The 22,716-nt window shown below is 41.8% G+C and overlaps 1 protein-coding gene across 2 annotated transcripts in view; it reads right to left on the minus strand.

Moving 5' to 3' along the window:
- The window catches only part of large2 (LARGE xylosyl- and glucuronyltransferase 2), an 89,185-nt gene that overhangs the window by 3,928 nt on the left and 62,541 nt on the right, over positions 1–22,716 (minus strand). For both annotated transcript variants that reach the window (XM_072695572.1, XM_072695573.1), the window contains 12 exons: positions 13,639–13,838; positions 9,288–9,577; positions 9,077–9,159; positions 7,192–7,315; positions 5,940–6,111; positions 5,753–5,857; positions 4,967–5,079; positions 3,870–3,995; positions 2,986–3,141; positions 2,535–2,698; positions 1,028–1,306; positions 428–574 (listed from right to left, as the gene is read on the minus strand). In XM_072695572.1, coding sequence (XP_072551673.1) covers positions 428–574; positions 1,028–1,306; positions 2,535–2,698; positions 2,986–3,141; positions 3,870–3,995; positions 4,967–5,079; positions 5,753–5,857; positions 5,940–6,111; positions 7,192–7,315; positions 9,077–9,159; positions 9,288–9,577; positions 13,639–13,738 — 1,859 coding nt within the window. In that variant the 5' untranslated portion in view covers positions 13,739–13,838. The remainder of the gene's footprint in view (positions 1–427; positions 575–1,027; positions 1,307–2,534; positions 2,699–2,985; positions 3,142–3,869; positions 3,996–4,966; positions 5,080–5,752; positions 5,858–5,939; positions 6,112–7,191; positions 7,316–9,076; positions 9,160–9,287; positions 9,578–13,638; positions 13,839–22,716) is intronic.

Consider the following 22,716-nt stretch of genomic DNA (forward strand, 5'->3'; position numbering starts at 1 on the left):
AGTGAAGCTCCTCTCTTTAAGGAAATACACAACAAACCAATTAAACACAATAAACAAATAAAGCCAGAGTGCAGTGAGTACAGTTTCCTACACCATAAAAAGACTCCTGGAAACTGAAGAGGTCTGGTACAGAAAGAGGCCTGACAGACTCAAATCCACAACAGCATCAGAAGACGATTTTCTGAGAGTCAACTGCTTGTGTAATTGTGTAAAAGCTGAACACTGTGCCAAGGCTTGAAGTTGCAGGTCTGACAGGAGGAGTGGCAGTTAGAAAGTCACTGCTACTGGACTACAAAAACACTGAAAACACTGGGGGTGTTCTAAAACTTTTGACCAGAAGTGAGGATTTCCAGAAGTGTTTCTGGAAATACCGTTTGTGGAATTTTTTTTTCGCACTGATAAACTGTGTATGAGGCTTACACTGTACCTGAAGGTGTAGAGAGTTCCCATGTCTAGCATGGACAGCAGTTCAGCTTTAGATTTGGGGAAAGACAGGCGATATCTCAAAGTCTCGAACGCTGGCACCACCAGAGCCTTTTTGGTGTTAGCCATGTCCAACTGGACAATGGATTTTCTGCATAAACAAAACAAATGGACAAGCAATACAGTCAGTACGTACTAAACTCTTAGTGTTCTGTTGTTTTCATCCAACAGTATGGGTAGCCCAACTGGGAACCAGACAGTTTTTCCTTGGATTCCACATTGGCCCCACATATGGAAGCCATATTAAACATGGGCCCCATCTGGGTTGTACACTGCGAACAGGGCCCAGATGGAACCCATGTAAGATTAAGGTGGTCTGTAAAGATGGGTCCCATTTGGGAAGTAAAAACACATGTACAAACCCCACAAACATAACATAACTAAGATCATAATTAATAAAGTTTAATGCAGAGTGAATAATTATTTACAAATGTCTTATTCAGATCTTAATAAACTCCTAATTTGTGTTCCCTAAAATAAAGTTTCACCATCAGTGTTATCAGAGCTACTCATTTGATTAGTTACAATATGCAGTCCGTCTTACCTGAGGTAATCATAGAGTCCATACATAGGCAGGAAGTCGATGTCAGTCAGAAAGACGTAAGGTGTTTTGGCGTTGCGTAGGGCCACATTCCGGACCAGGTTAACAGGGTAGAACTGGCCCTCTTTGTAGACGATATGATAGCCCACATTCTTGCGGTTTTTGAGGACCTCTGAGGCCTGGGCATACCTCAGGAACTGCTGGGCTTCAGCATCGGACATGTACAAAGCCAGGCTAATCGGCCCCTCCCAGTGTTTACAGATGGCTTCTAGCATCTGCAGCCTGAAGAAATACAGCAATTACAGTTTAATTCCAAAATGTAATAACCCCCTTTTTGAATGCTCATGAATCACAATGTACATGCTTTAAAAATACAGATGTTGAAGAGGTTCTTTGGAGCAAAGGCATAGAAGAACCACTTATAACTATTTAATGAGTGATTAAACCCCTTAGACCCTTTATGTATGCCCAGACATCTTAACTTTCATAACTACATAACTGTCAAAATTGACATTGGTTCCATAGGCCTTAAAATAGAACCTTGTGGGACTCCAAAAGATATGCAAAACTGAACAGTTACCCAATAATTTATAATGTAGTTTATGCATTAGGATCCATAACTAAACAAAAAACCTAGGGTACAAGAGGTTAAGGAACAATTTTTCAAATGAAATGTGTGAACACCCTGGTATGGAAGATCTAAAAAACCATAAAATGTAAATAATGTAAATAAAAGGTTCTGTATCAATTAGAGAACCATTCATTCAAGCCCTGAACTATTAAAAACATATATTTATAAAGGGCCCATATCAGGCAAATTTTTATTTTCCTTGATGTGGTATGTAAAAGCTATGATATTTTGAAAGTGTTTTGAAAAGGGCTGTTTTTGTGATGTCACAAAAACCAACCCATTCACATTCAGTATAGCCACCATTTCGGCCTACAGCAGTTTAGTCCCACACACTCACACTGAAGTTATATGGAGTGTTTTAGGCCAGAATGCTTTTTGAAAAAGGCAGTACAATACAGTGTAACCAGTCAGAACAGGGGTCATTTACATATATCAGTCTTAAAGGCGCAGTAAACAAACATTGCCTAGTTATGTAGTCATGTAAGTATCCTGACTGTATTTGGCACATAAACCCCTAAAAATATCATAAGTGGTTGTCCTAAAGGAAATAAATACAAGACAAGACATGAAACGTGATTTTAAAAATGTGTTCCTGCAAAGGAAACATGACATAATAAAGGCATATATATGCTATATCAGCTTATAACCATGTTAGACTCTTGCAATTGTACAAATCTTCAATTTACAGAGGCCAACCTGGTGGCCAGTGCAGGATTACCTATTCTCTAAGCTGTGCATCCAACTCAAATCAATACTACTATAGATTAACTCTTTAAGACTGCTCTCTTGAGGCTATGCTTTAATCTAATCTGACTGACTTGAGTGTGTCCACCTGTGACCATAAGCACTGTGGTCAGTCAGCGAGCTAGTCTTCCTCACCTGTCCATGGACAGCTGGGCCACCAGTGTGACGTCCGTGTTGTCCTCAGTGGACGTGTACTCATACTGCAGGAAATAGAGGTGTACACGGTGCACCATGATCCGCTCCCGCCGGAAATCATAGCACTGGTCATCTTCGTCCAGCTCCTCCAGCGCATTCTGGAGCTAAAAGAAAATTAAAAGTTATTAAACAAGTTTGAATGTTAGTTAGACTGAGGAGAGTGTGTGATGATTTAGGCTTAGCATCACAATGATTTTAAAGCTGTTATCTTAGAAAAATGCTAAACCTGATAAAAATGCTACCTAGCATTGCTTTAAAGAGGCACACTTCTGACAACAAACATGTCTTGACTGATGGGCAGGTATGACGGCCACCATTTGCCACCAGTAGTTTGGGAAAGTGCTAGGCAAGTTCATTAGGCTACTATTTGGGTTGAGACAAACCGACTCACCTTTGTACTCTCTGAGCTGGCCTGACTCGGACATCCAAAAAGTTCCCGCCGCAGGAGATTCCCATCATACTCAAGGAAAGTCAAGTAAAGATTGCGGAAAAATTCAACATGCTTGTTTTTCACTCGCAGCTTTTTAGGGGAGTTCCAGTGAATCACCTGCAGAATAAAAGTCAGCAAAATTGGAAAACATATATATATATATTTCACTGCCGTCCAATGAAAAACATATATCTCCATTTTGTCCATTTTTATTTTTCTTCATGGTTTGAACCCTGTAGCTGTACACTGTGTAAATAATTGGATGAATAGACCTATAGAAATGCTCTAAATGACTTTTATTCAAAATGAATATTTTTGCCATCTTGTGTAATATCATAATTTTAGAGATACATGTTTTTTCAGTGGACAGCGACGATATATAGCCAGGATAAAATATTAAATTCTTATTCAATTAAACTCCCTCACCAAAAGAACTTAATGAATAAGTGTTTGGAGAACCAATTTTGTAAATGAGATTTGTACAGAAATTAAAATGTTTACAGAACTTTCACTTCATGTAACTGTTCTAGGAAGAAGCCTTAAATTGGTACAGAACCTTAATATTTTTTGAAAAACCTTTCAAAAGTTCTCTCTTTTTCAGACATGGTTCTCAGGGAACGCAGCAGTACTTTCTAGGAATTACTTAAAGCACATTTGACACCACTGGCACCTTTTCTTTAGAGTGTACCCCTGTTTGTAATGTCTTAAGATTTAAAGCTCAATTACCAATATTATCTGGTGATTTATTAACAGAAAGGACACCAAATGTCCTTCATTCTTCTTGTGATTGTCATAAAAACAGACTTCAGTGAGAATCATATCAACCCTAATCTCTGTATTATTACCTTAAGGTCAGAGACTTCGGTGTAGCACTGTTCAGAGCGAGTGTGGTCTGATAGCTGAACGTTCCAGAAGCAGGGCAGCTGGTGTACCAGCACGGGGTTCTGCTTGATGAAAGCGTTGAATATGTCCTGCAAACATAGTACAAGATACATGATATATATATATATATATATATATATATATATATATATATATATATATATATAAAGAGGCAGGACTGTACAGCTGCAATCAAAATGATTCAACCCCCCAATCTGGCGGCAGCTTCCTCTTTCTGCCACGTTCATTAAAAGTGGCATTTTCTGTTGAATGTGGAGAAAGCACTTGTTATAGTAAATCTGTTGAGCTATTTAAATTGGTCTTGTTTGATTGGTTTATTGTAGACAGCTGAACGTTTGTACATTTTGCTAATAAACCTAATTACCAATGGGGGTTCAGTCATTTCCATTACAGCGGTATATAGTACTGTGCAACTGCTGGTGTTGAAAAAATGCACTACCATGCCTCGTAGAGGTACATGACTAATGGTGGCATGCATAACTGCCATTACTATGGCAGCAATGCTATTACACTGCCATAGTAATAGCATCGCCGTAGTAACAGCATAGTAATAGCCATAGAAATAGCATAACTGAAAGGTGGTTTTATTGTCAGTAAATGGGTGTGCATGGATTCAACTACAAGCACTAAGCACCCAGGCTTCCAAAAAGGTCTGGTTTATTCTGCTGAAAACGTAAAGGCTACACAACGCTCTGCTGACCACTGAGGTTTGCTGCCCTTGCTCTGCTGACCACTGAGGTTTGCTGCCCTTGCTGCAAGCAGAGACGTAATTTCCTGTTGTTGGTTGGTAAAGCTACTGAGACGCTGGTTAGAAAAACACAGTCAGAAGAGGAACAGAGGTTTGGGTGCTGATCTTCTCTGTGAACTGTGTGAACTTTGTGAACTGTTCGCTTCCACCAGCAGTTCACCTGATCTACGTTAATGAAGGACAGATTAGATAAACTAGGTGTTGGATGGGAACTGGAGCAATCTGATCTGATTTGATGGTCACAGAGATGTCTCTGGGATAATGAAGATAGGCTGCTAATGGCTCACTCACCTGGTCAGCGAGGGAGGTGGAGAGCATGCTCATTAGCTCTCTCTCTGCTGTTAGCCTCCACATCTGCTCCCAGCCAATCCTGCGCAGCCGCTCCAGATATAGCAAGATCACCCCTACAGAACACATCATTAAAAATGCTTAAAGTGTGTCTCAGTGAAAAATTAAATATATATAATATATATATTAATATATTTCTTGAGTAAAGTAGCAATCTGTCATATAAATAATTTTTAATGGAGAATTAACCACGTTTTCTATTCATTTAATATATGTTTAATATTCCCATGGAGTCACATGGAGCTTCATCACATCTTTCCAAAAAGTTCTGTTCAGCTTATAAGGTATAGACTATATACTAATCCTAACCCGTTTTCTACTAACAGGAAGTGATGAAGCGTTGCTATACCAACATACTGTAGATCATGGCACGTTCTCCAGCCACCACTGCCTCTGGACTTGCAACGTTATCCGCCATTTTTCTAATAATTGTTCCAGACATGAGTACCCCCCCCCTTTCTATTTTGCATTGCATTGTGGGATAATATTGTCCATTGTAACCACACTCAAAAACCAAGCACTGGTTCTGAGTCTGTTCTGACACTTTTATCTATACTACAAACATCATATTTATAAACTTATTAACATTAGTACACAATCGGGCACACCCCTGGTCATGTATGGCTGTAGCAATGATAGGGCCATTGGGGACTTCCGAGGGGATCCGATTTTAATCATGGCGGTTACGTGATTTCAGATGTAAATATTCACAGATTTTCTCCTCCTTACCTGTGTTGAATCCACGACCCAGAGCAGGCCAGGGTTTGTGGTTCTTCCAGAGATTACCCAGATACCAGTCGCTCTGATTCTCCACCAGTCCAATCACCTGTTTCTCTGGAATAAACACATCACTGTTCATCTGTTTCCCTCTCAATAAAGCGCACGGCTCTACAGAAACAGTCATCAGAGTAACTACCTGTGAACTTCCTAAAGATGGCCCACAGCTCGGCGATGTCAGTGGCGAAGGTAATGTCTGTATCCAACACGATGACCTTGGAGAGGTCAGAGGGCAGAGCTTTGGTCAGGGTGAGCTTCATCAGGCCATAAATTCCTGAATAGTGTTTATTAGGTATCCATGACACCTCCGACTGAATGGCAGAAGAGACAGACAGAAAGAGAGAGAGACAACAAATAAAATGTTATATCTTTTTTTTTCACTGTAATATATGCAATATATATAGTCGCTTTCATGCAAAATCCTTGTGTGTCCTTTTTGCTGTTGACATAATGTAAATCTGGCAGGTGTTCTTTACATTGTGACAAAATTTCATGATTAATGGATAAAAGTTTTTTTCCCTCTCCTGTAAAGAGAGAGAGAGAGAGAGAGAGAGAGAGAGAGAGAGAGAGCAGAAAGAGAGAGAGAGAAGGGGCAAAAAGATAGAAAGGGATAGAAAGAGAGTGTTTAGGGAGAGATAGAGATTGAGCAAAAGAGAGAGAACAGGAAGAGAAATTGAGTGAGAGAGAGAGCAGGGAAAGAGACACCGGATGAGACAACAGGGAGACAGAGATATGGAGAGAGAGAGAGCAGGGAGAGAGAAAAAGAAAGAGAGGGGAGAGAGTAGGGAAAGAGATAGAGATTGAGTGTGATAGAGAGGGATAGAGAGAGAGAGATAGTGGGAAAGTGAGAGAGTGAGTGACAGGCACACACTGCACATGCAGTGAATATGAAATATGTTTTTTGAATCAAGTACTTGTTTGCATAATTTTGTAAGACTGTGTTTGTGTGTGAATACTCTACACACACACACACGCCACACAGAGACACACTGAATAATTTAGAAGCGCAGCAGAATTCACACTCCACACCTTTAAAAAGAGAAACAGCCACACTGTCTCTTTAAATGCATGAAGTGAAATGAATAATTCTGTTTAGCTGCTCTTTGCAGCGAGGTTTCTGCTGTTCTCCTGCGAGAAAAGGTCTCTTGGGAATGCTGGAGCAAACGCAGCCTGACTGTTTCCACCTATAGCAGCATCCTCCAGTGGCTCTGAAGCCCCTGTTATGATCTAGTATACGCAGCATGTGACGCTTATATACAGAGAACAGGCATATCCGAGCTGAACTTCCACTAGCTTCTCAATCAAGGCTTTCATCAAGATGGCTGGCTGCGAGGGTCATGACCTGCTCGTATGTGTGTGTGTGTGTGCTGGTTTATGAGAAGTGGCTTTACCTTCAGTTCATCGGCGTCGTAGAAGCTGACCTGCACTGACGGCACCATCCACGACTGGAACAAAGTGCTGAGGATCTGATTGGCCACCGTGTCGGTGATGAAGTGAAAATGCAGAGGGTTTCTCCTGGAATTGAGAAGAAGAACATCAGTTCAGTGATGAAAGAATCTTCTGCAAGGGTTCTTTATTAAAAACAATGGTTCTTTAAAGAACTTAAAGACCTTAAAGAATCCAAAGAGCAATTTGAGTGATTTAGTGGTGATTTGATTAGTTAAATTATTCTTTATAAGCACCTCAACAGCACTGGGTTATAAGCTGCCATTGTTGGATCCTTGAGCAAGGCCCTTAACCCTCTCTGCTTCAGTAAGAACATGACTGACTCCTTTCGAACTGCAGCCAATGCTGCGTCACCGGGCTTGGAGGAAACAACCAGGAACCCAGCTCTGATGCATCTGCTAGCAGACGGCAGTTTCCAGCCAGCACACCTGAAGTGACGTAGGGGGCGAGAGCGCCATCTACCCACCCGGAGTGAGAAAGGGCACTTGTGCTATCTCGGACTCCGGCTGCTGATGGCAGGCAGCATGACCCGGGATTCAAACCAGCAATCCATGGGTCATTGTAGCGGCACCCTAGTCCTCTGGACCACCACTCTGACTTTTTAAGCTGGGATAACGTGAACCTGTGTGATTTTTTACATGTTTAAAATATTGATGCTGTCCAATGCAAACCATGTATCTCCAAAATGGTGATTTTACAGCTGATGGCAAACATTTTCCAAACTTTGAATGAAAACTAATGTAAAAAAAAAAGAGTTTATTCCAGGTGATTTATAGCATTTCTATTGGTCTATTCCTCCAGCTACAGGGTTTAAACTGACAAAACTGGAGAGCCATGTTTTTCATTGGACAGCAGCGATCTAAACATTTGATATTCATCTGAACAATATGGAGAGAGACTGGTTAAAATAACTAAACACTGAAGAAACTGGTTGTGAGTGGTATCACCATGGGCTCCAAAGGGATTTCTGGGGGCTTCAGAAAGAAGGTTGTAGACGTATATGACTCTGGGAAAGGATCTCAGAACAATTAGAAACCAGTCCAGTTCCACTGTCCACTAAATCATTTACAAGTAGAAAAATATTTACAACTGCCAACATCAGGTGACCAGGTCAGGTCATCATGGCAAATTGCATCCTGAAATGTCATCACAAGACATATGGGTAGTTCTCTAGCCACAGTTGATGTCAAAGTACAGCATCTACCATCAGTAGAGACCAAACAAACTTGATTTTCATTGGAGGAGTGCAAGAAGGTAACCCTTGCTGTCTTTCTGGTTGGGCTACAGATCTACATACAGGCCTCACATGACCTCATGTTAGCTGGGACTGTTCACTTGCTGCCTAACATAGCCATATCTTGACAGATTACAGTGCAGACAAAAATAATCAATGTTTTTCACTTCAGTACTGCCCGGTACTAATGTTACAGCAGATCTGTTTTCATTGGAGGAGTGCAAGAAGAAAACATTAGGACAAGAATCTTGAGTCTTGCCCTGATGTTTTTTTGACAGCTGATAAAGATCAAATGTCCATATGTTTAAATATGTTTAAATAGACACACAGTTTTCACTGGGTGTCCTAATTTTCCACCTGACTGTAAATATAAGATGTATAAATGTAATATATAAAATATATAAAAATATATATTAAAAAAATCCACTTTTGTCAAAGTGTTATTTATGCAAATATTCTTTAATACTGTTTAAAGAAATGTCCTTCTATGTTTTTAAAGCAAGCTTAGCAGTGTTACTGTAGGCAGCACAACTCCATTTACAGGGTCTCATAAAGCAAAGAGGCTAATGGGCTTAATTAAACATGGTGCTCCTCACCTGTGGAACAGGATAGACTTGACCAGGGTGACCACATCTCGGCTGGCGTTGTGACCCGCACACACACATGCGACATGAATCAGCTGTGTGCACAAAGAGAAAGAACGCACATTCAGCTTTTGCATGGCCAATGAAGAGCTAAAATATTAATATTGATATGAAAAAATATCTTCCCAGTCTAAGGCAACACCCATATCACAGTCAATCTCACCTCACACTTCTCTGCGGTGGGTGACCGTGCACACTCGCTGTGATTCGCTCGCTCCTCTGCAGTATTCTCCACGTCTTCTGGACCCGTGTCCGCCGACGCCACCCACTGCTGATTGCCATAATTGCCCTCGGCGGGCTGAGCGGCCAAGCCCTGCGACTGGCTGAGCTGGAGGCGTATTTGCCGGTTCTCCTCCTCCACCTCTCGGACCCGCGACTCCAGGACGTCTCGCTCCAGCAGCCGAGCCTCAGTGGACTCCACCACACACGGTGAGAGGAGCAGGGAGCGTCCGTCTAAAACACACATAAAGAGAGAAGAGTAATTAACCATGTCCTATTGTATTATAAGCAGTGTGTTTACCATAGTTAAGGGGTGTTATTTTCCATGTTGAACAATGGAACATACCAGACTCCTGACTTCCAGACTTCATGATAAGTAGTATCGAACCCACAACCCTGTCATCAATAACCTAGTTAAACACTGCCTGTTTTGCATATCCCAGGATATCCCCAATTTTTCAACATGCCAGGGTCAGAGCACCTCTGAAAGTGAGAGGGTTAAGGGCCTTGCCCTTAGCTTAGCAGACCTGGGCATTGAACCAATTGGGCCACCACTGCCCTAAGCAATCTAGAACATCCAGCCAGTGGGACGTTTTCAAATACATGAAAGTCCCACCTTCATTCCTGTAGACTGGGATTCTTGCCACTGCTGGTGAGCCCCTACAACCGTACACTTCAATACACAAGCAAATTTAGCTACTCCCTTCACACTATGACCTTTGGTATGCCCAAATGCAATCCCTCCTGTTTGCCCATTATTATCATCTGCATTGCCTCCAACGAGACATTTACTGCACTGTAGCACCATGACCCACAGGTATTTATAGCCCAATCATCCTTATGCAACGCCATCTGCAGGAGCCTGAAGTCACTACCATTTCAACCCCTTAAACAGCTTATGGCCGAAAGTGTTTTTACAACTTCTGTTACCATGACATAACCCCACCAGTTCGAACAGAAGTCCCTGTAGGTACTAAGCAATCTAAATAATGTGGCTTAGTGTGTGATAAGCCTTTCTGCGTTAAGGGGTTAAGCATGCAAGGGGCAAGTTTTTGGTCTGGGGAGGTTATGTTGCCTTTTAAAAACAGGCTTTGTAATATTAGATGGGAGCTTACATACAGATCTGGACAAAATAAAGAGTTTTTTTTCTTGAATTTGCATCTCTACATGTATGGCAGTCATTTTATTCCAGGCATTTCATCAAACAAAGCTGAGTTACCTGAATTTGCAGACTATGAATGGTATAAATTCTCCCAACAGCAATGTGAAAGACTAGTGGAGAGCCTGCCAAGACATGAGAGCTGTAATTGGAAGTCAAGGTTATTTCACTATAGTGATTTTTGAATGCTCTCAAAGTTTAAATATTAGTACTGTGTTAAATTTCAATAATTTTGCATTATAATTATTATAATAATTTCTTTGCATTTTTTGAGCAGTTGTTTTTGAACAGTTGTCCTTTCTGCAAATAAATGCTCTAAATTGGGGAATTGTAGTCCATGGTTTATGAAATACAACGCCAATGTTAATTTCCCTAAACACACTGCCTATAAATAGTAAAACCCGAGAAACTGATAATGTAGGGTCTCATTATTTTTCCGGAGCTGTATGTACAGCACTTTGGTCGGCTGTGTTTTCTTTTTGCCCAAAAGCATCTTGGTTCACCTTCGAGTAACAGCTAAGTGCATTTCCTGGGACCGTACACTCCGAATCATGCCTTATTTAATGTTGTGCTAAGTGAACTCAGTGCAGTGACAGGAATATTGATGGTCTAATGGTCTCTGATATTTAATCTGATTACTCCAGTGTCCCTAAAGGGGCTGTAAAATGTGATCTCCTGCTTATTTTGCTTTTAAGGCTTTTTCCTCACTGCACTGCTGACTTTCTAACACTACTCTCTGCTATGCTGGCAAGATTCATCAGCCTGTTCTCCTGCTTTCTTTCTCTTTATACAATTTATTGGTGTACACAGCCTACACACACACACAGCTGCCACCAGGCATCATTCCTTTTATTACCACAAGAGAAAGGGAGCAACTCTAGAGGTATTCACACTGCAAGAGTTCCAAGAGACTAAGTAACATAACACACACACAAACACACATACACACACTCTTGGAATGAAAAGAGCCTGGGGTTCAGAGGGGAATATTCATCTCTGTTTTGATTCTGATAAGAAATTACACAAACAAGCCTTGCAGTTCTCATCAGCGGTGTAACGCCACAGCAGCGCAGCTTCATCTGCATCACCGGCCCATTAACCACCCAAACCCAAACTGCACCTTATGCAAATGACTCTAATGAATTTAGCACTTATTTTCAGATTAACACTGACTCTCTAAAAGAGCGCTCCATCTGAATTCTGTTCTGAACACCAGCCTCACTCTCTTTCTCTCCCCCTCTACCTCTACCACTCAGGTGTAAACATCAACAACGCCGTCCTCATCTGTTTGCGCTCAAAACACTAATGGTGTTCAGCAGTTCTTTATTTATTTACTGTTTGTTTGTTTGTGCTGTTTTTTCTTTGTTGGAGTTCAGCTTTTCTCCTTAGACGCACTCTGTAAACTGGAGCGTGTGTCAGTGTGTGTGTGTGTGTGTGACTGAGAGAGAGAGAGAGAGAGAGAGAGAGAGAGAGAGAGAGAGAGAGAGAGAGAGAGAGAGAGAGCATTGTTTATGTTCAGGATTGTAGCTTTGAGTTTATATTAGAGACATTGGTATTGTAATTACTTAAGAAGCTGTGTAATGCATACAGTGTTCATATATGTGATCACAACAGTCACTGACATCAGCATGGAGTTACTTGCATTACTCACTTATAGCAAAAAGCTTTGTGTATATAGTAGTCAGTAGGTAAGTAGTTAGTAAGTAAGTACATAAGTAAGTAAGAGAATCAGTAAGTAAGTCACTTAATAAGTTTGTTTATTTGTTAGTCTGTTCATTGATGGTTTGCTGATTGGGTGGTTGTTTGCTTGGTTTGGATGGTTGGTTCATGGTTGTTTGGTTGTTTGCTTTGCTGTTTTCTAGGTTCTTCAATTGACTGGTTGGTTGTCTGATGGTTGGCTGGTTGTTTGGTTGGTTAAGGGTTGGTTGGTTGGTCGATGGTTGGTTGGTTGGTTGTTTGGTTGTTTTTTTGCTTGATTGGTTGTTTGGTTGTTTGTTTGGTTGGTTGTTTGGTTGTTTTTTTGCTTGATTGGTTGGTTGGTTGGTTGTTTTTTTTTTGCTTGATTGGTTGTTTGGTTGGTTGTTTGGTTGTTTGTTTGGTTGGTTGTTTGGTTGGTTTTTTGCTTGATTGGTTGTTTGGTTGGTTGGTTTTTTGCTTGATTGGTTGTTTGGTTGGTTGTTAGGTTGATTGGTTGTTTGGTTGGTTTTTTGCTTGATTGGTTGTTTGGTTGGTTGTTTGGTTGTTTTTTGCTTGATTGGTTGGTTGTCTGCTTGTCTGGTTGTTTGGTTGGTTGAGGGTTGGTTGTCTGTTTAGTTGTTTGGACCGTTAATGGTTGGTTGAGTGGTTGTTTAGTGGATGGTTGTTTGGTTGATGTGGTGTTTGTTGGTTGAGGGTTGGTTGATTGGATGAAGGTTGGTTGGTTGTTTGGTAAGTAATCTGGCTGTGATTGGTTGAGGGTTGGTTGATTGGATGAGGGTTGGTTGGTTCGTTGTTTGTTTGTTTGGTTAGTTGCTTGGCTGCTTGGTTGTTTGTATGATTGATTGATTGTCTTGTTGATTGATCTTTTAGTTGGTTGGTTAGATCTAAATGCAAATGGTTTGTTGTACTGCTGGGTGGATATTTGGTTGAGCAGTTTATTTTATTTAATGGTGAATATGATTGAAACAGACTGAACCAAAACTGTGTTTCGAGTTGAACTGAAGTAAAAACCTGGATTGCTCCAAGGGTCCTTGGGGACCAGGTTGAGAACCATTGATCTAAAGAACAGCATGGCTCTATAATCCTACTGAAGAATACCCTGTTTTTCTTTGTAACACTTTGTTTTAAAGTTTAGGCTGTAAATGGGTAAAAGTGTGAGGTACAAACTCCTATAAAAAGTGCTGTGAAAAACAACATCTAACAGATTTGCTTATGTGGTTTCTGCCACTCTATAACACTTAAAATTAAATATCTGTTAAATAACTGTTATCAATAAACATGGACTTAAGTATATGTTACCTTTGTAGCTTTAGTGCAATACTAAAAAAAGTAAACTAAATACACCACACATGTCTCAACTGTCTACACTTGGGATATGGAGACATTGGGTAAATTATTTGATATGATTTTTTTAATTCAGTGAAGAGGCTGCACTCACTCTCCAGGTTGCCCGCCAGCAGGTAGAGCCAGGTGAGCAGGACGACGAAGCTCAGAGATGCTAGCAGCAGCTTCAGCTTCCCTCTGCACGGACAGTGCATCCTGGGATGGTGAGGGTGGAGGGCCGGGCAGTGGGGAAGGGGGAGAGGGGGCTTCAGGTGGGACTCAGCCTCACTCTGACTCCCTGCAGCATCCTCTTACCTGCACATGGGGGACATAGGGAGGACACATTCATTATTGTTGTATTCAAACAATTCATACAGGAGCTCAGTTTATCAGTGTTTGGTTGATATCAAGGAGTAAATTAACATCTGCCCAGCTTGGATGCTGTGTAATAGACACTTTAGGTGAGAAAGGTTCTGCTTATCACCTAATTACAAACTTAACAGCATTGAATAACCTGCATAACAGGGTGGTATTACTGTATAGTGTAATTATCAGTGATTTTTACATAACATGCCAGCAAATATGTACTAATAAAGATCATAATGAATAAATATGTTTGTTTGACAGTTTGATTTGTTGTGAAACACAGCTCTAGAGTTCACAGGTTCTAGAGAGTGGTGATAAATAGAGTCAGACATCTGAAGAGCTTAATGCCTCTGAAAGCTCCAAGTTCAGCCATGTAACTCCTCTGCTGGGTTTCCTACACTGGCTTCCTGCAGCGACTTGCATCAGGTTCAAAACCCTGACGCTGGCCTACAAAGCCAAGAATGGACCAGCTCCTCCATTCTTAATGGTCAAATAGTCAAAACCAAGAGATCTGTACCAAGAGCCCTACAAACTGTAAGTATGGATCGGCTTGACCCACCATCCTTCAAGATGCATGGAAGACAATCATCCAGCCTTAGCACCTAAACGTCTTCAAGGTGTCCGAACGGTCACAGAGTCGCTTGCTGTCTTTAAATCCCGACAGAAGACCTGTATCTTCCCAGAGTATTAGGCAAAGTCTAGTGTATGTTGAGTGTTGTGTATCTAAGCATTCATACTGACTTTTGTACTGGTAGCATCTAGCCTGAGGTTGCTTTTGGACTTGAGCCTATACAAATTAGCTAAGGTTATTTCCAGAGTAAACAGAGAAGCACTTTTGTAAGTCGCTCTGGATAAGAGTTAAATGCTAAGTGCTTTAAATGTAAATGTAAAGGCTCCCTCACAAAAACTTTAGTACACTAAATGGTTCTGAATACACACCTATCTATTCATAGTAGGTGGATACGTGCAGGGTCGTGCCGCCAAATTGAGAACGAAATACAAGCATATATATTTAAATATACAGGTTTTAGTTTTGCTGACATCTCAAAAACATTGAATTTTACTGTGCCTTTAAGACTGATATATGTACAAGACCCCTGCTGGTACTGTGCCTCATTCTAAAAGTGGTCCTGATTGAGACACTCATCGTACCTGTAAGCCATCGCACCCCATCTCGTCCTCAACTCATCCCAAAAGTACTGGATGGAGCCCCATCATTCCAGAGAACACAGTTCCACTGCTCCAGAGCTCAATGTGTTGGTTTCCATGACATCACAGAAGCGCTGCTTGCCTGCTATTCATGTAAGGGGGGAAATTACATTTTTGATCTAACTATCGCTTTAAGTCCACCACAAGCTGAGCGCTCGTGCTGTTCTCTTCGCTCCGGGCTTTACGACACGCGCCTCTCACCACCCTCCCACAGACCCAAACACACCAGCACCACTGTTTACATCCCCCTTAATTACAGAGCACCCGGCAGGAGACCCTCCATCACTCCAGCAGATTAAGAGAGAGAGAGAGAGAGAGGATGAAAAAAAGAGGGAGCAAAGGGGGAGGGAGACAGAAAGAGAAAAGAGAAGAAAGAGAGAGAGAAAAGGAGAAAGAGAGAGAGAGAGTAAAAGGAGAGGGGGGGAGAGAGAGAGTGAAGAGGGAGAGAGAGAGAAAGAGAGACAGAAAAAATGAGAAAAACAGAGAGTAAAGGGGGTGGAAGCGAGAGAACAAGAGCGAGAGAAAAGTGGAGAAAGAGAGAGAGAGACGGTGAGAGAAAGAAAGAGAGAGAGAAGAGAAAAAGAGAGAGTACATGTGGGGAGAGAGAAAGAGAGAGAGAAGAGAAAGAGAGAGAGAGAGAGAGAGAGAGAGAAAAGAAGAAAAAGAGAGAGTACATGTGGGGAGAGAGAAAGAGAGAGAGAAGAGAAAGAGAGAGAGAGAGAGAGAGAGAGAGAGAGAGAGAGAGAGAGAGAGAGAGAGAGAGAGAAAAGAAGAAAAAGAGAGAGAGAGTACATGTGGGGAGAGAGAAAGAGAGAGAGAAGAGAAAGAGAGAGAGAGAGAGAGAGAGAGAGAGAGAGAGAGAGAGAGAGAGAGAGAGGGAGAGAGAGAAAGAGAGAGAAGAAGAAAAAGAGAGAGAGAGTACATGTGGGGAGAGAGAAAGAGAGAGAGAAGAGAGAGAGAGAGAGAGAGAGAGAGAGAGAGAGAGAGAGAACTTGTGGGGAGAGAGAAAGAGAGAGAGAAGAGAAAGAGAGAAAGAGAGAGAGAGAGAGAGAGAGAGAGAGAGAGAGAGAAGAAGAAGAAGAAAAAGAGAGAGAGTACATGTGGGGAGAGAGAGAGAGAAGAGGAAGAGAGAGAGTAAAGAAGAAAAAGAGAGAGAGTACATGTGGGGAGAGAGAAAGAGAGAGAGAGAAAGAGAGAAAGAAAGTAGAAAGGGGGAGTGAAGAGGAGAGAAGGAAAAAGGAGAATAAGACAGTGTGAAGGTGGATAGAAAGAAAAGAGAAGGAGAAAGAGAAAGAGAGAGTGAGGGACAGTGACAGAGCGTGAGAGAGAGAGAGAGAGAGAGAGAATGTACCTTGTCCTTTTTTTTTATTATGAGCTTAATTAATCATGCTTCAGTTTAATTAGACACTCGCCTGCAGGCAACAAGATTGGATGCTGCCAATAACAGAAAACATCACGTTTATTAAAAGAGGGACACTGAGGAGCGAGAGAGAGACATAGAGACTGAGAGAGAGAGAGAGAGTTAGGTTTCTGTCCGTGGGGGTGTGTGTGTGTGTGAGGTGCTGACTGTGCGCTGAGTGTTATGTTCATTAATAAAGGACTGAGTGAATGTGTGTGCACTGAGGCCTGTAAGCGTCTGGAACGCTGGGAGCTGGGCTGCAGTGTGTGTGTGTGTGTGTGTGTGTGTGTGTTTGCTGTCATACTACACAAAAACAACCTCGTTCAGTGAGTACTGATCACACACTCCAGCTCAGTGTGCTGCCTCCACTAAAAGCTGCTGAATCCCCCGTCAGGAGCTTTCAGCACATGTGGTTCAAACACTACTGAGGACCACAGTGATCCAGAATGGGACCGGAACGTTCGTGCAGCAGGTGACTTAGCAGCTTACTTAGCTTACAGCTTTCCAAAATACAGCAGCAGTCAAATGTTTGGACACACCTGCTTGAATGTGTGCTGATCCATCATTTTTAAAACATGACCATATTTTTAGCTTTTGTGATGGCATAAGGGGGGCCTACTCAATATTTGACAGTATATGTGGTACAAATGTTATGGCTGATTGGTGTATATCCTTACTGACGAGACTCCAGACCAGCTTAGACCATTTTAGCTTTGTCATTTTTTACATTCAGCCAAATGTTTCCTCCGACTCATGGCAAACCAGTCACCGCCTCTTTACAAACTGCTACCGATGCAACGGCATGGGCCAGCAAGCGCTTTTGCAGAAAAACGATGGGCACCCAGCTCTGATGCAGACACATCTCAGCTAGCAGACTCCCGTGCTGGGCAGCATCACACTGATGATGTCGAGAGGGAGAGAGAGAGAGACATCTACCCACCCAAAAAGTGCAAGGCCAATTGTGCTCTCTCTGGCTCCGGCTGATGATGGCAGGCTGGATTTGCATGTAAACTGTTGTAAAAATCGATGCTGCATTTCAATATATCCATGCTATCTTACACCCCGGCTAGTTAAGCATTAGCAAAACTGCAGTGTGTCCCTTTCTGTAAAATGGGTGATGGATAAAACTCTTAGCATTTAGCATGACATCACTGTGTCCAGCACATGATACTGCTTAAAACTGAACGTGAGGCAGTGTGTGAGTGCATCTTGTCCTTGAGCACCTGACTCTGTTTCTCCTGCCTTTGTTTGGCTTCCTTTCCACATGTTTGTTTCCTCACACTTGCAGTGTTACACTCTCTCTCAAGGCCTTTTCTCGTGTGCTGACTGTCACTTTTCCACCCACACACACACACACACCATCAAACAGACACACACAATTGCCTGTGAACATACACAGGACTTGCAACACACCCACTCTCAGACACTTCAGGGGCAGATGGACGAATGAGCTGTGGAAAAAGCAAGAGAGCATGGAGGAAACTTCAGAAGAATGCAGAGTTCAAGCATGGCACAGTGGCCCTGAGTGGAGACAGAGAAGCTAAAGCCATAACTGACTTACAGTGCAGCTAGAAAGCATGTGAGGCATTTAAGGTTTTTCTGTAGTTCTGCATAAATTTGACCTAAAATGTGATAAAATGTCCTTAAACTTGATTAAGAGAACCTAAATAAACAAACAAAGGGGGAAATCAGTTAAAAAACTTATCCAGTTAAACAAATAATGCAAAAATGTTTCCTTTTGTAATTAACTTATTTGATAAATTAATTAATTCATTCATTGATTCCGTAATTATTAATGTGTTTTTGTTCTCCCGTTGACTCAGGGGGCTATAACATCACTCACTAGGTTTCACTTGACCAAGGTGCCTGTGTTCAGTTATGCTAGATATGACATAGCACCGTGATTTCACCTGCCAAAGAATTTTCTCACTATGAGCCCAGCGCCCAGAAGCCTCTGATGATGTTACTGTGTGTGGGTTTGCATGATTGGTTCATTGATGAATTGATTAAAAGTTAAAATAATTATTTTTATTTTATTTATGCCTTTAGCAGCACTAAGTTCAGTAACTTTTCAGTAACTGTTAATCAATTTTGGCCCATTGTTGCTTTAACTTGAAATGCTCTTTTTTTAGGTCTTCCTACAACATTTATGTTGGTTTAAGGTCTGGACTTTCATTTGGCCATTTCAAAATGTCCCATTTCTTCTGCTTTAACCGTTTCGCAGTTGTGAGCTTAGGGTCATTGTCTTGCTGCATGGCCCACTCACAGTTAACCTTTAGTTCACAGACAGATTTCATGACATTTACCTGTAGAGAACCTGCTGGTACAATCCAGAAATCACAGGTCTAATAGCAACCGCAAGCTGTCCTGGAGCAGACCAAAATAATGATACTGCCACCCCCATGCTTCACAGCTGGGATGAGGATGTACTGCTTGTCATTTAAAGCAACACTATGCAGATGTTTTACCTTAAAATCAGCTTTAAAATTATTGTGATGTTCCACTGACCTGTAATAGGGACAACAGCATCGCAGTCATTGCTACTTCTAGCTGTATGTGGGCAGGAAAACTGTGTTTTTTGTAACATTGGATAACCTAACAGTCATATTTGTGTAAAATCTGGAAATATTACTTTAATATTACTCTGCATGTTTCTTTCACTTTAGATCCCACTTCTGTAAATGTGTAGTTTATTGGTGCCTCAAAACGTGAATTACACTTCCCGACTGTAGGGGGAGCCCAGGAGCAAGAAATGTACATTTACCATAGTGTTGCTTTAAAGCAAAAGGTTCTAAATATGTCCTAAATATAGACACTAACATCATCTTCAACAAGTAAATGAATGAATGACTTAAACTTGAATTGTAATTCATCACCCTAAACCACAGGAGAATAATAAATATCCACTTAAACCTGACATTGAAAAATGTAAGTTTGGAAATACAGATACAGATATTTTTAGCAGTAAACAAATACAGAAAGAGATAAAGATAATGGTCTAGCAGTAGCTGCACCCCCTAGCACCCAACTACACCCCCAGTGAGCAAAAAAAGGTTTAAAAGATGTGAACAAGACACAAAAGTGATTTGGTGCGGAGGCAAAGTTTATGACATGTCTCTTGAGGACGAGGAAAAGACCACTGTTTAGGTAGACGTCTTTACTGGACGCTAAATTTAGACCCAGCACTTCATTTAAAAGCATAAACAGGCTGCCAAGATAACTTTTAACTTGATTAACTGGCATCCGTACTTTGGTCAGAAATAACGGTGTCTTTTTATGGGCTAGTTTAGGTCAGGCCAGGCTAAATGTATCTAAAAATGAATCTAAATGCAGTGTATGTTAAATTATTTAAAAAAGAAACGAATATAAACTGCCTTAAATATCAGTCTTTCTCATTCTCTCCCCTTTCCTCTCTATTCCTTTTCCCCTTCCTACCCCTGGCCCTCCACAATCCCCCCCTTCCCAGTGGCTGCTGTCCAGTACAAAAGGTCAGCGGTCGTGATACCAACTGGTCAGGTAACCGCAATGTGGCCCTTTGCAGCCGGGGGGCGCCTTTCAACTCCTGCCAGCCTCCCGCCTCTTCCAAGAGCCCCTACAGCTAATTACCCCCGGCCTGCCTCATCTGTCCCCTAACGAAGTGGACATAACGAGGAAAGGCTCAGTGGGTGCTGATCACGGGAGGAGTAAGAAACAGGCGGAAAACACAGAGTCGGCCTCAATTCCTCACGCGTGTGCTCTCCTTTTATTTCGGCTCAGCCAAGTGAGAACTGAATGCATGTCATGTGACGAAATGAGCACGAATGCCAAACATAAAAAATTAAAATTATGAGAACGTTTGACTGGCATAGTTTTCAAAGGTCTGCATTGAATCTTGAAAATATGTCAATATTAGGTCTTCAGCAGTAACTAGAGCCAGGGTTCACAACCTTCAGCAACTCCTGGCCCACGCAGCCGATCGCTAGAGCTTCTGTGGCTCACAAGACTTGATCATTTAAATTGCAAACAAATGTAATAATCAATGCAAGCAATTTTTGGGGAATTTTGCTTGGATGTATAATCACACAACATAGTAAATAAACACAGCAACATAGCTTAAACTCTCTGACTGGATCCATTTATCCATAATGGTATTATCCATAAAGTAATGTTCAAGTTACACTGAAGTGAACACTAATGCAGCGTTCACACTAGTCACTCCAGCTTCCAACAAGAAAATGCAACAGCCAAAACAAACCCTAAATCTGTATGTTCCACTAAAATTGTTGAAAAATCATTTCCTGTATATGTGCAGAGATGCATCATACAAAATAGGAAAAGAAGAAACTGCGGTTATGGGGCCTATTACATTTACATTTACATTTACGGCATTTAGCAGACGCTCTTATCCAGAGCGACTTACAAAGTGCTTTGCTATTTACCCAAGAAAGAGCCTTAGTTAGTTAGAATAGACTAGTAATAGCAAAAGATACCTCCAAGCTTAGACATTACCAAACACAATACAATAAGGCGACCATAGAACTATTCGTCCAAGTACTCTCTGAAGAGGTGGGTCTTCAGTCTGCGTTTGAAGACAGCGAGCGACTCGGCCGTTCGGACATCCAGGGGCAGCTCGTTCCACCACTTTGGTGCCAGGACAGAAAAAAGCCTGGACGCTTGTCGTCCGCGGATTTTGAGGGATGGTGGGTCGAGCCGAGCCGTACTTGAAGCTCGAAGGGCTCTTGGTGCGGAGCGGCTTTTGACCATTGCCATCAGATACGGAGGGGCTGGTCCGTTCTTGGCTTTGTAGGCCAGCGTCAGAGTTTTAAATCTGATGCGGGCAGCTACAGGAAGCCAGTGGAGAGAACGCAGCAGTGGAGTGACATGGCTAAATTTTGGGACATTGAAGACGACCCGTGCCGCTGCATTCTGGATGAGTTGCAGGGGTCTGATGGTGCGCAGAGGGAGACCAGCCAGAAGAGAGTTGCAGTAGTCAAGTCTGGAAGTGACGAGAGACTGAACAAGCACCTGGGTGGCCTCTCTAGAGAGGAAGGGTCGAATTCTCCAGGTTTATCACCACACTCTTGAGAACAGGGACCAAAGAAATGCTGGTAAAACATTCCTAGAGCAGAAGCTGGACACTTTAGAATCCTGTGTCTATGATTCTGTTACAGATAATAAATGTAGAGCAGAAGCTGGTTGAAATTAGCTAGGAATTATATAGGCTACTGTATATCTCTGAGACCTGAGGAAAATGTAGAAGAGCGTCATAAAGTGTCATCGACTATAACAGTGTAGAACAGTGTCAGAAACCATGTAAGTCTGTTTGAAAGAGCTTGGATCAACGGAAGCAGGTGATGGATTTAATCATGAAGTTTGAATGACATTTGTTAGCACACATAGCCCTCCATTACTCTGCTAATTAGCCTCGTTGCTCCAGTGTTAAACTAAAGACGCAAACTTTAGACACCAAACACATCTTTTTGACTTAATTTTTCACTGAGTAAATATATTTTTTTACTTTAGAGAGACATTAGCCGCTCTGTCAGTCACTGTGATAACGGCCTAATGAGCACCAAAGGAACATGAATGACAAAGAAAGCCATTTAGTCGTCTGATAAGAGTGTTTGATTACACCGCATTGCATTAGCGAACAAGCTACTGTTTACCATTATCGTCTCGCACACACACACACACACTCTCTAAAGCTGACAGGAGTTCAGAGATCATTCTTAGGATTAAAGAAAACAGTCCTTCAAATTTCATAAAAATGACTTTTCCTTTTAATTCAAATTCAGTCAAAGTTGGTTTCTTCAGTTTTGGAACTTCATGGCTAATATAGCTAACAAGTAATGGAAGCTTTTTAGCAAATTAGCATTGAATAAACTCACATAAACTTCACAGCCTCCATACCCCATCTACTCCCTATGATACTACTAGTGCTGGGAGGATGAAGGCTAGGGAGGACAACAGAACCAACGCTTAGACTGTTGTGCCACCTTAGAGCACACTCTATGATGCTACCAGTGCTGTGAGGGTGAAGGCTAACACATACTACCTCCAAGACACAGGAAGTCATTTGCCATCATCATTTTGAACATTTGTTAATGCACCATCACTGGACAGCTAAATGGCCAACTATGCTGTCTTGGACTTCCACCCAGAGGACAACAGAACCAACGCTTAGACAGTTGCGCCACCTAAGTGCCCACCCTATGATGCTACCAGTGATGGGAGGGTAAA

The sequence above is a fragment of the Salminus brasiliensis genome, chromosome 13 (assembly GCF_030463535.1).
Source record: "Salminus brasiliensis chromosome 13, fSalBra1.hap2, whole genome shotgun sequence".
NCBI classification, from domain to species: domain Eukaryota; kingdom Metazoa; phylum Chordata; class Actinopteri; order Characiformes; family Bryconidae; genus Salminus; species Salminus brasiliensis.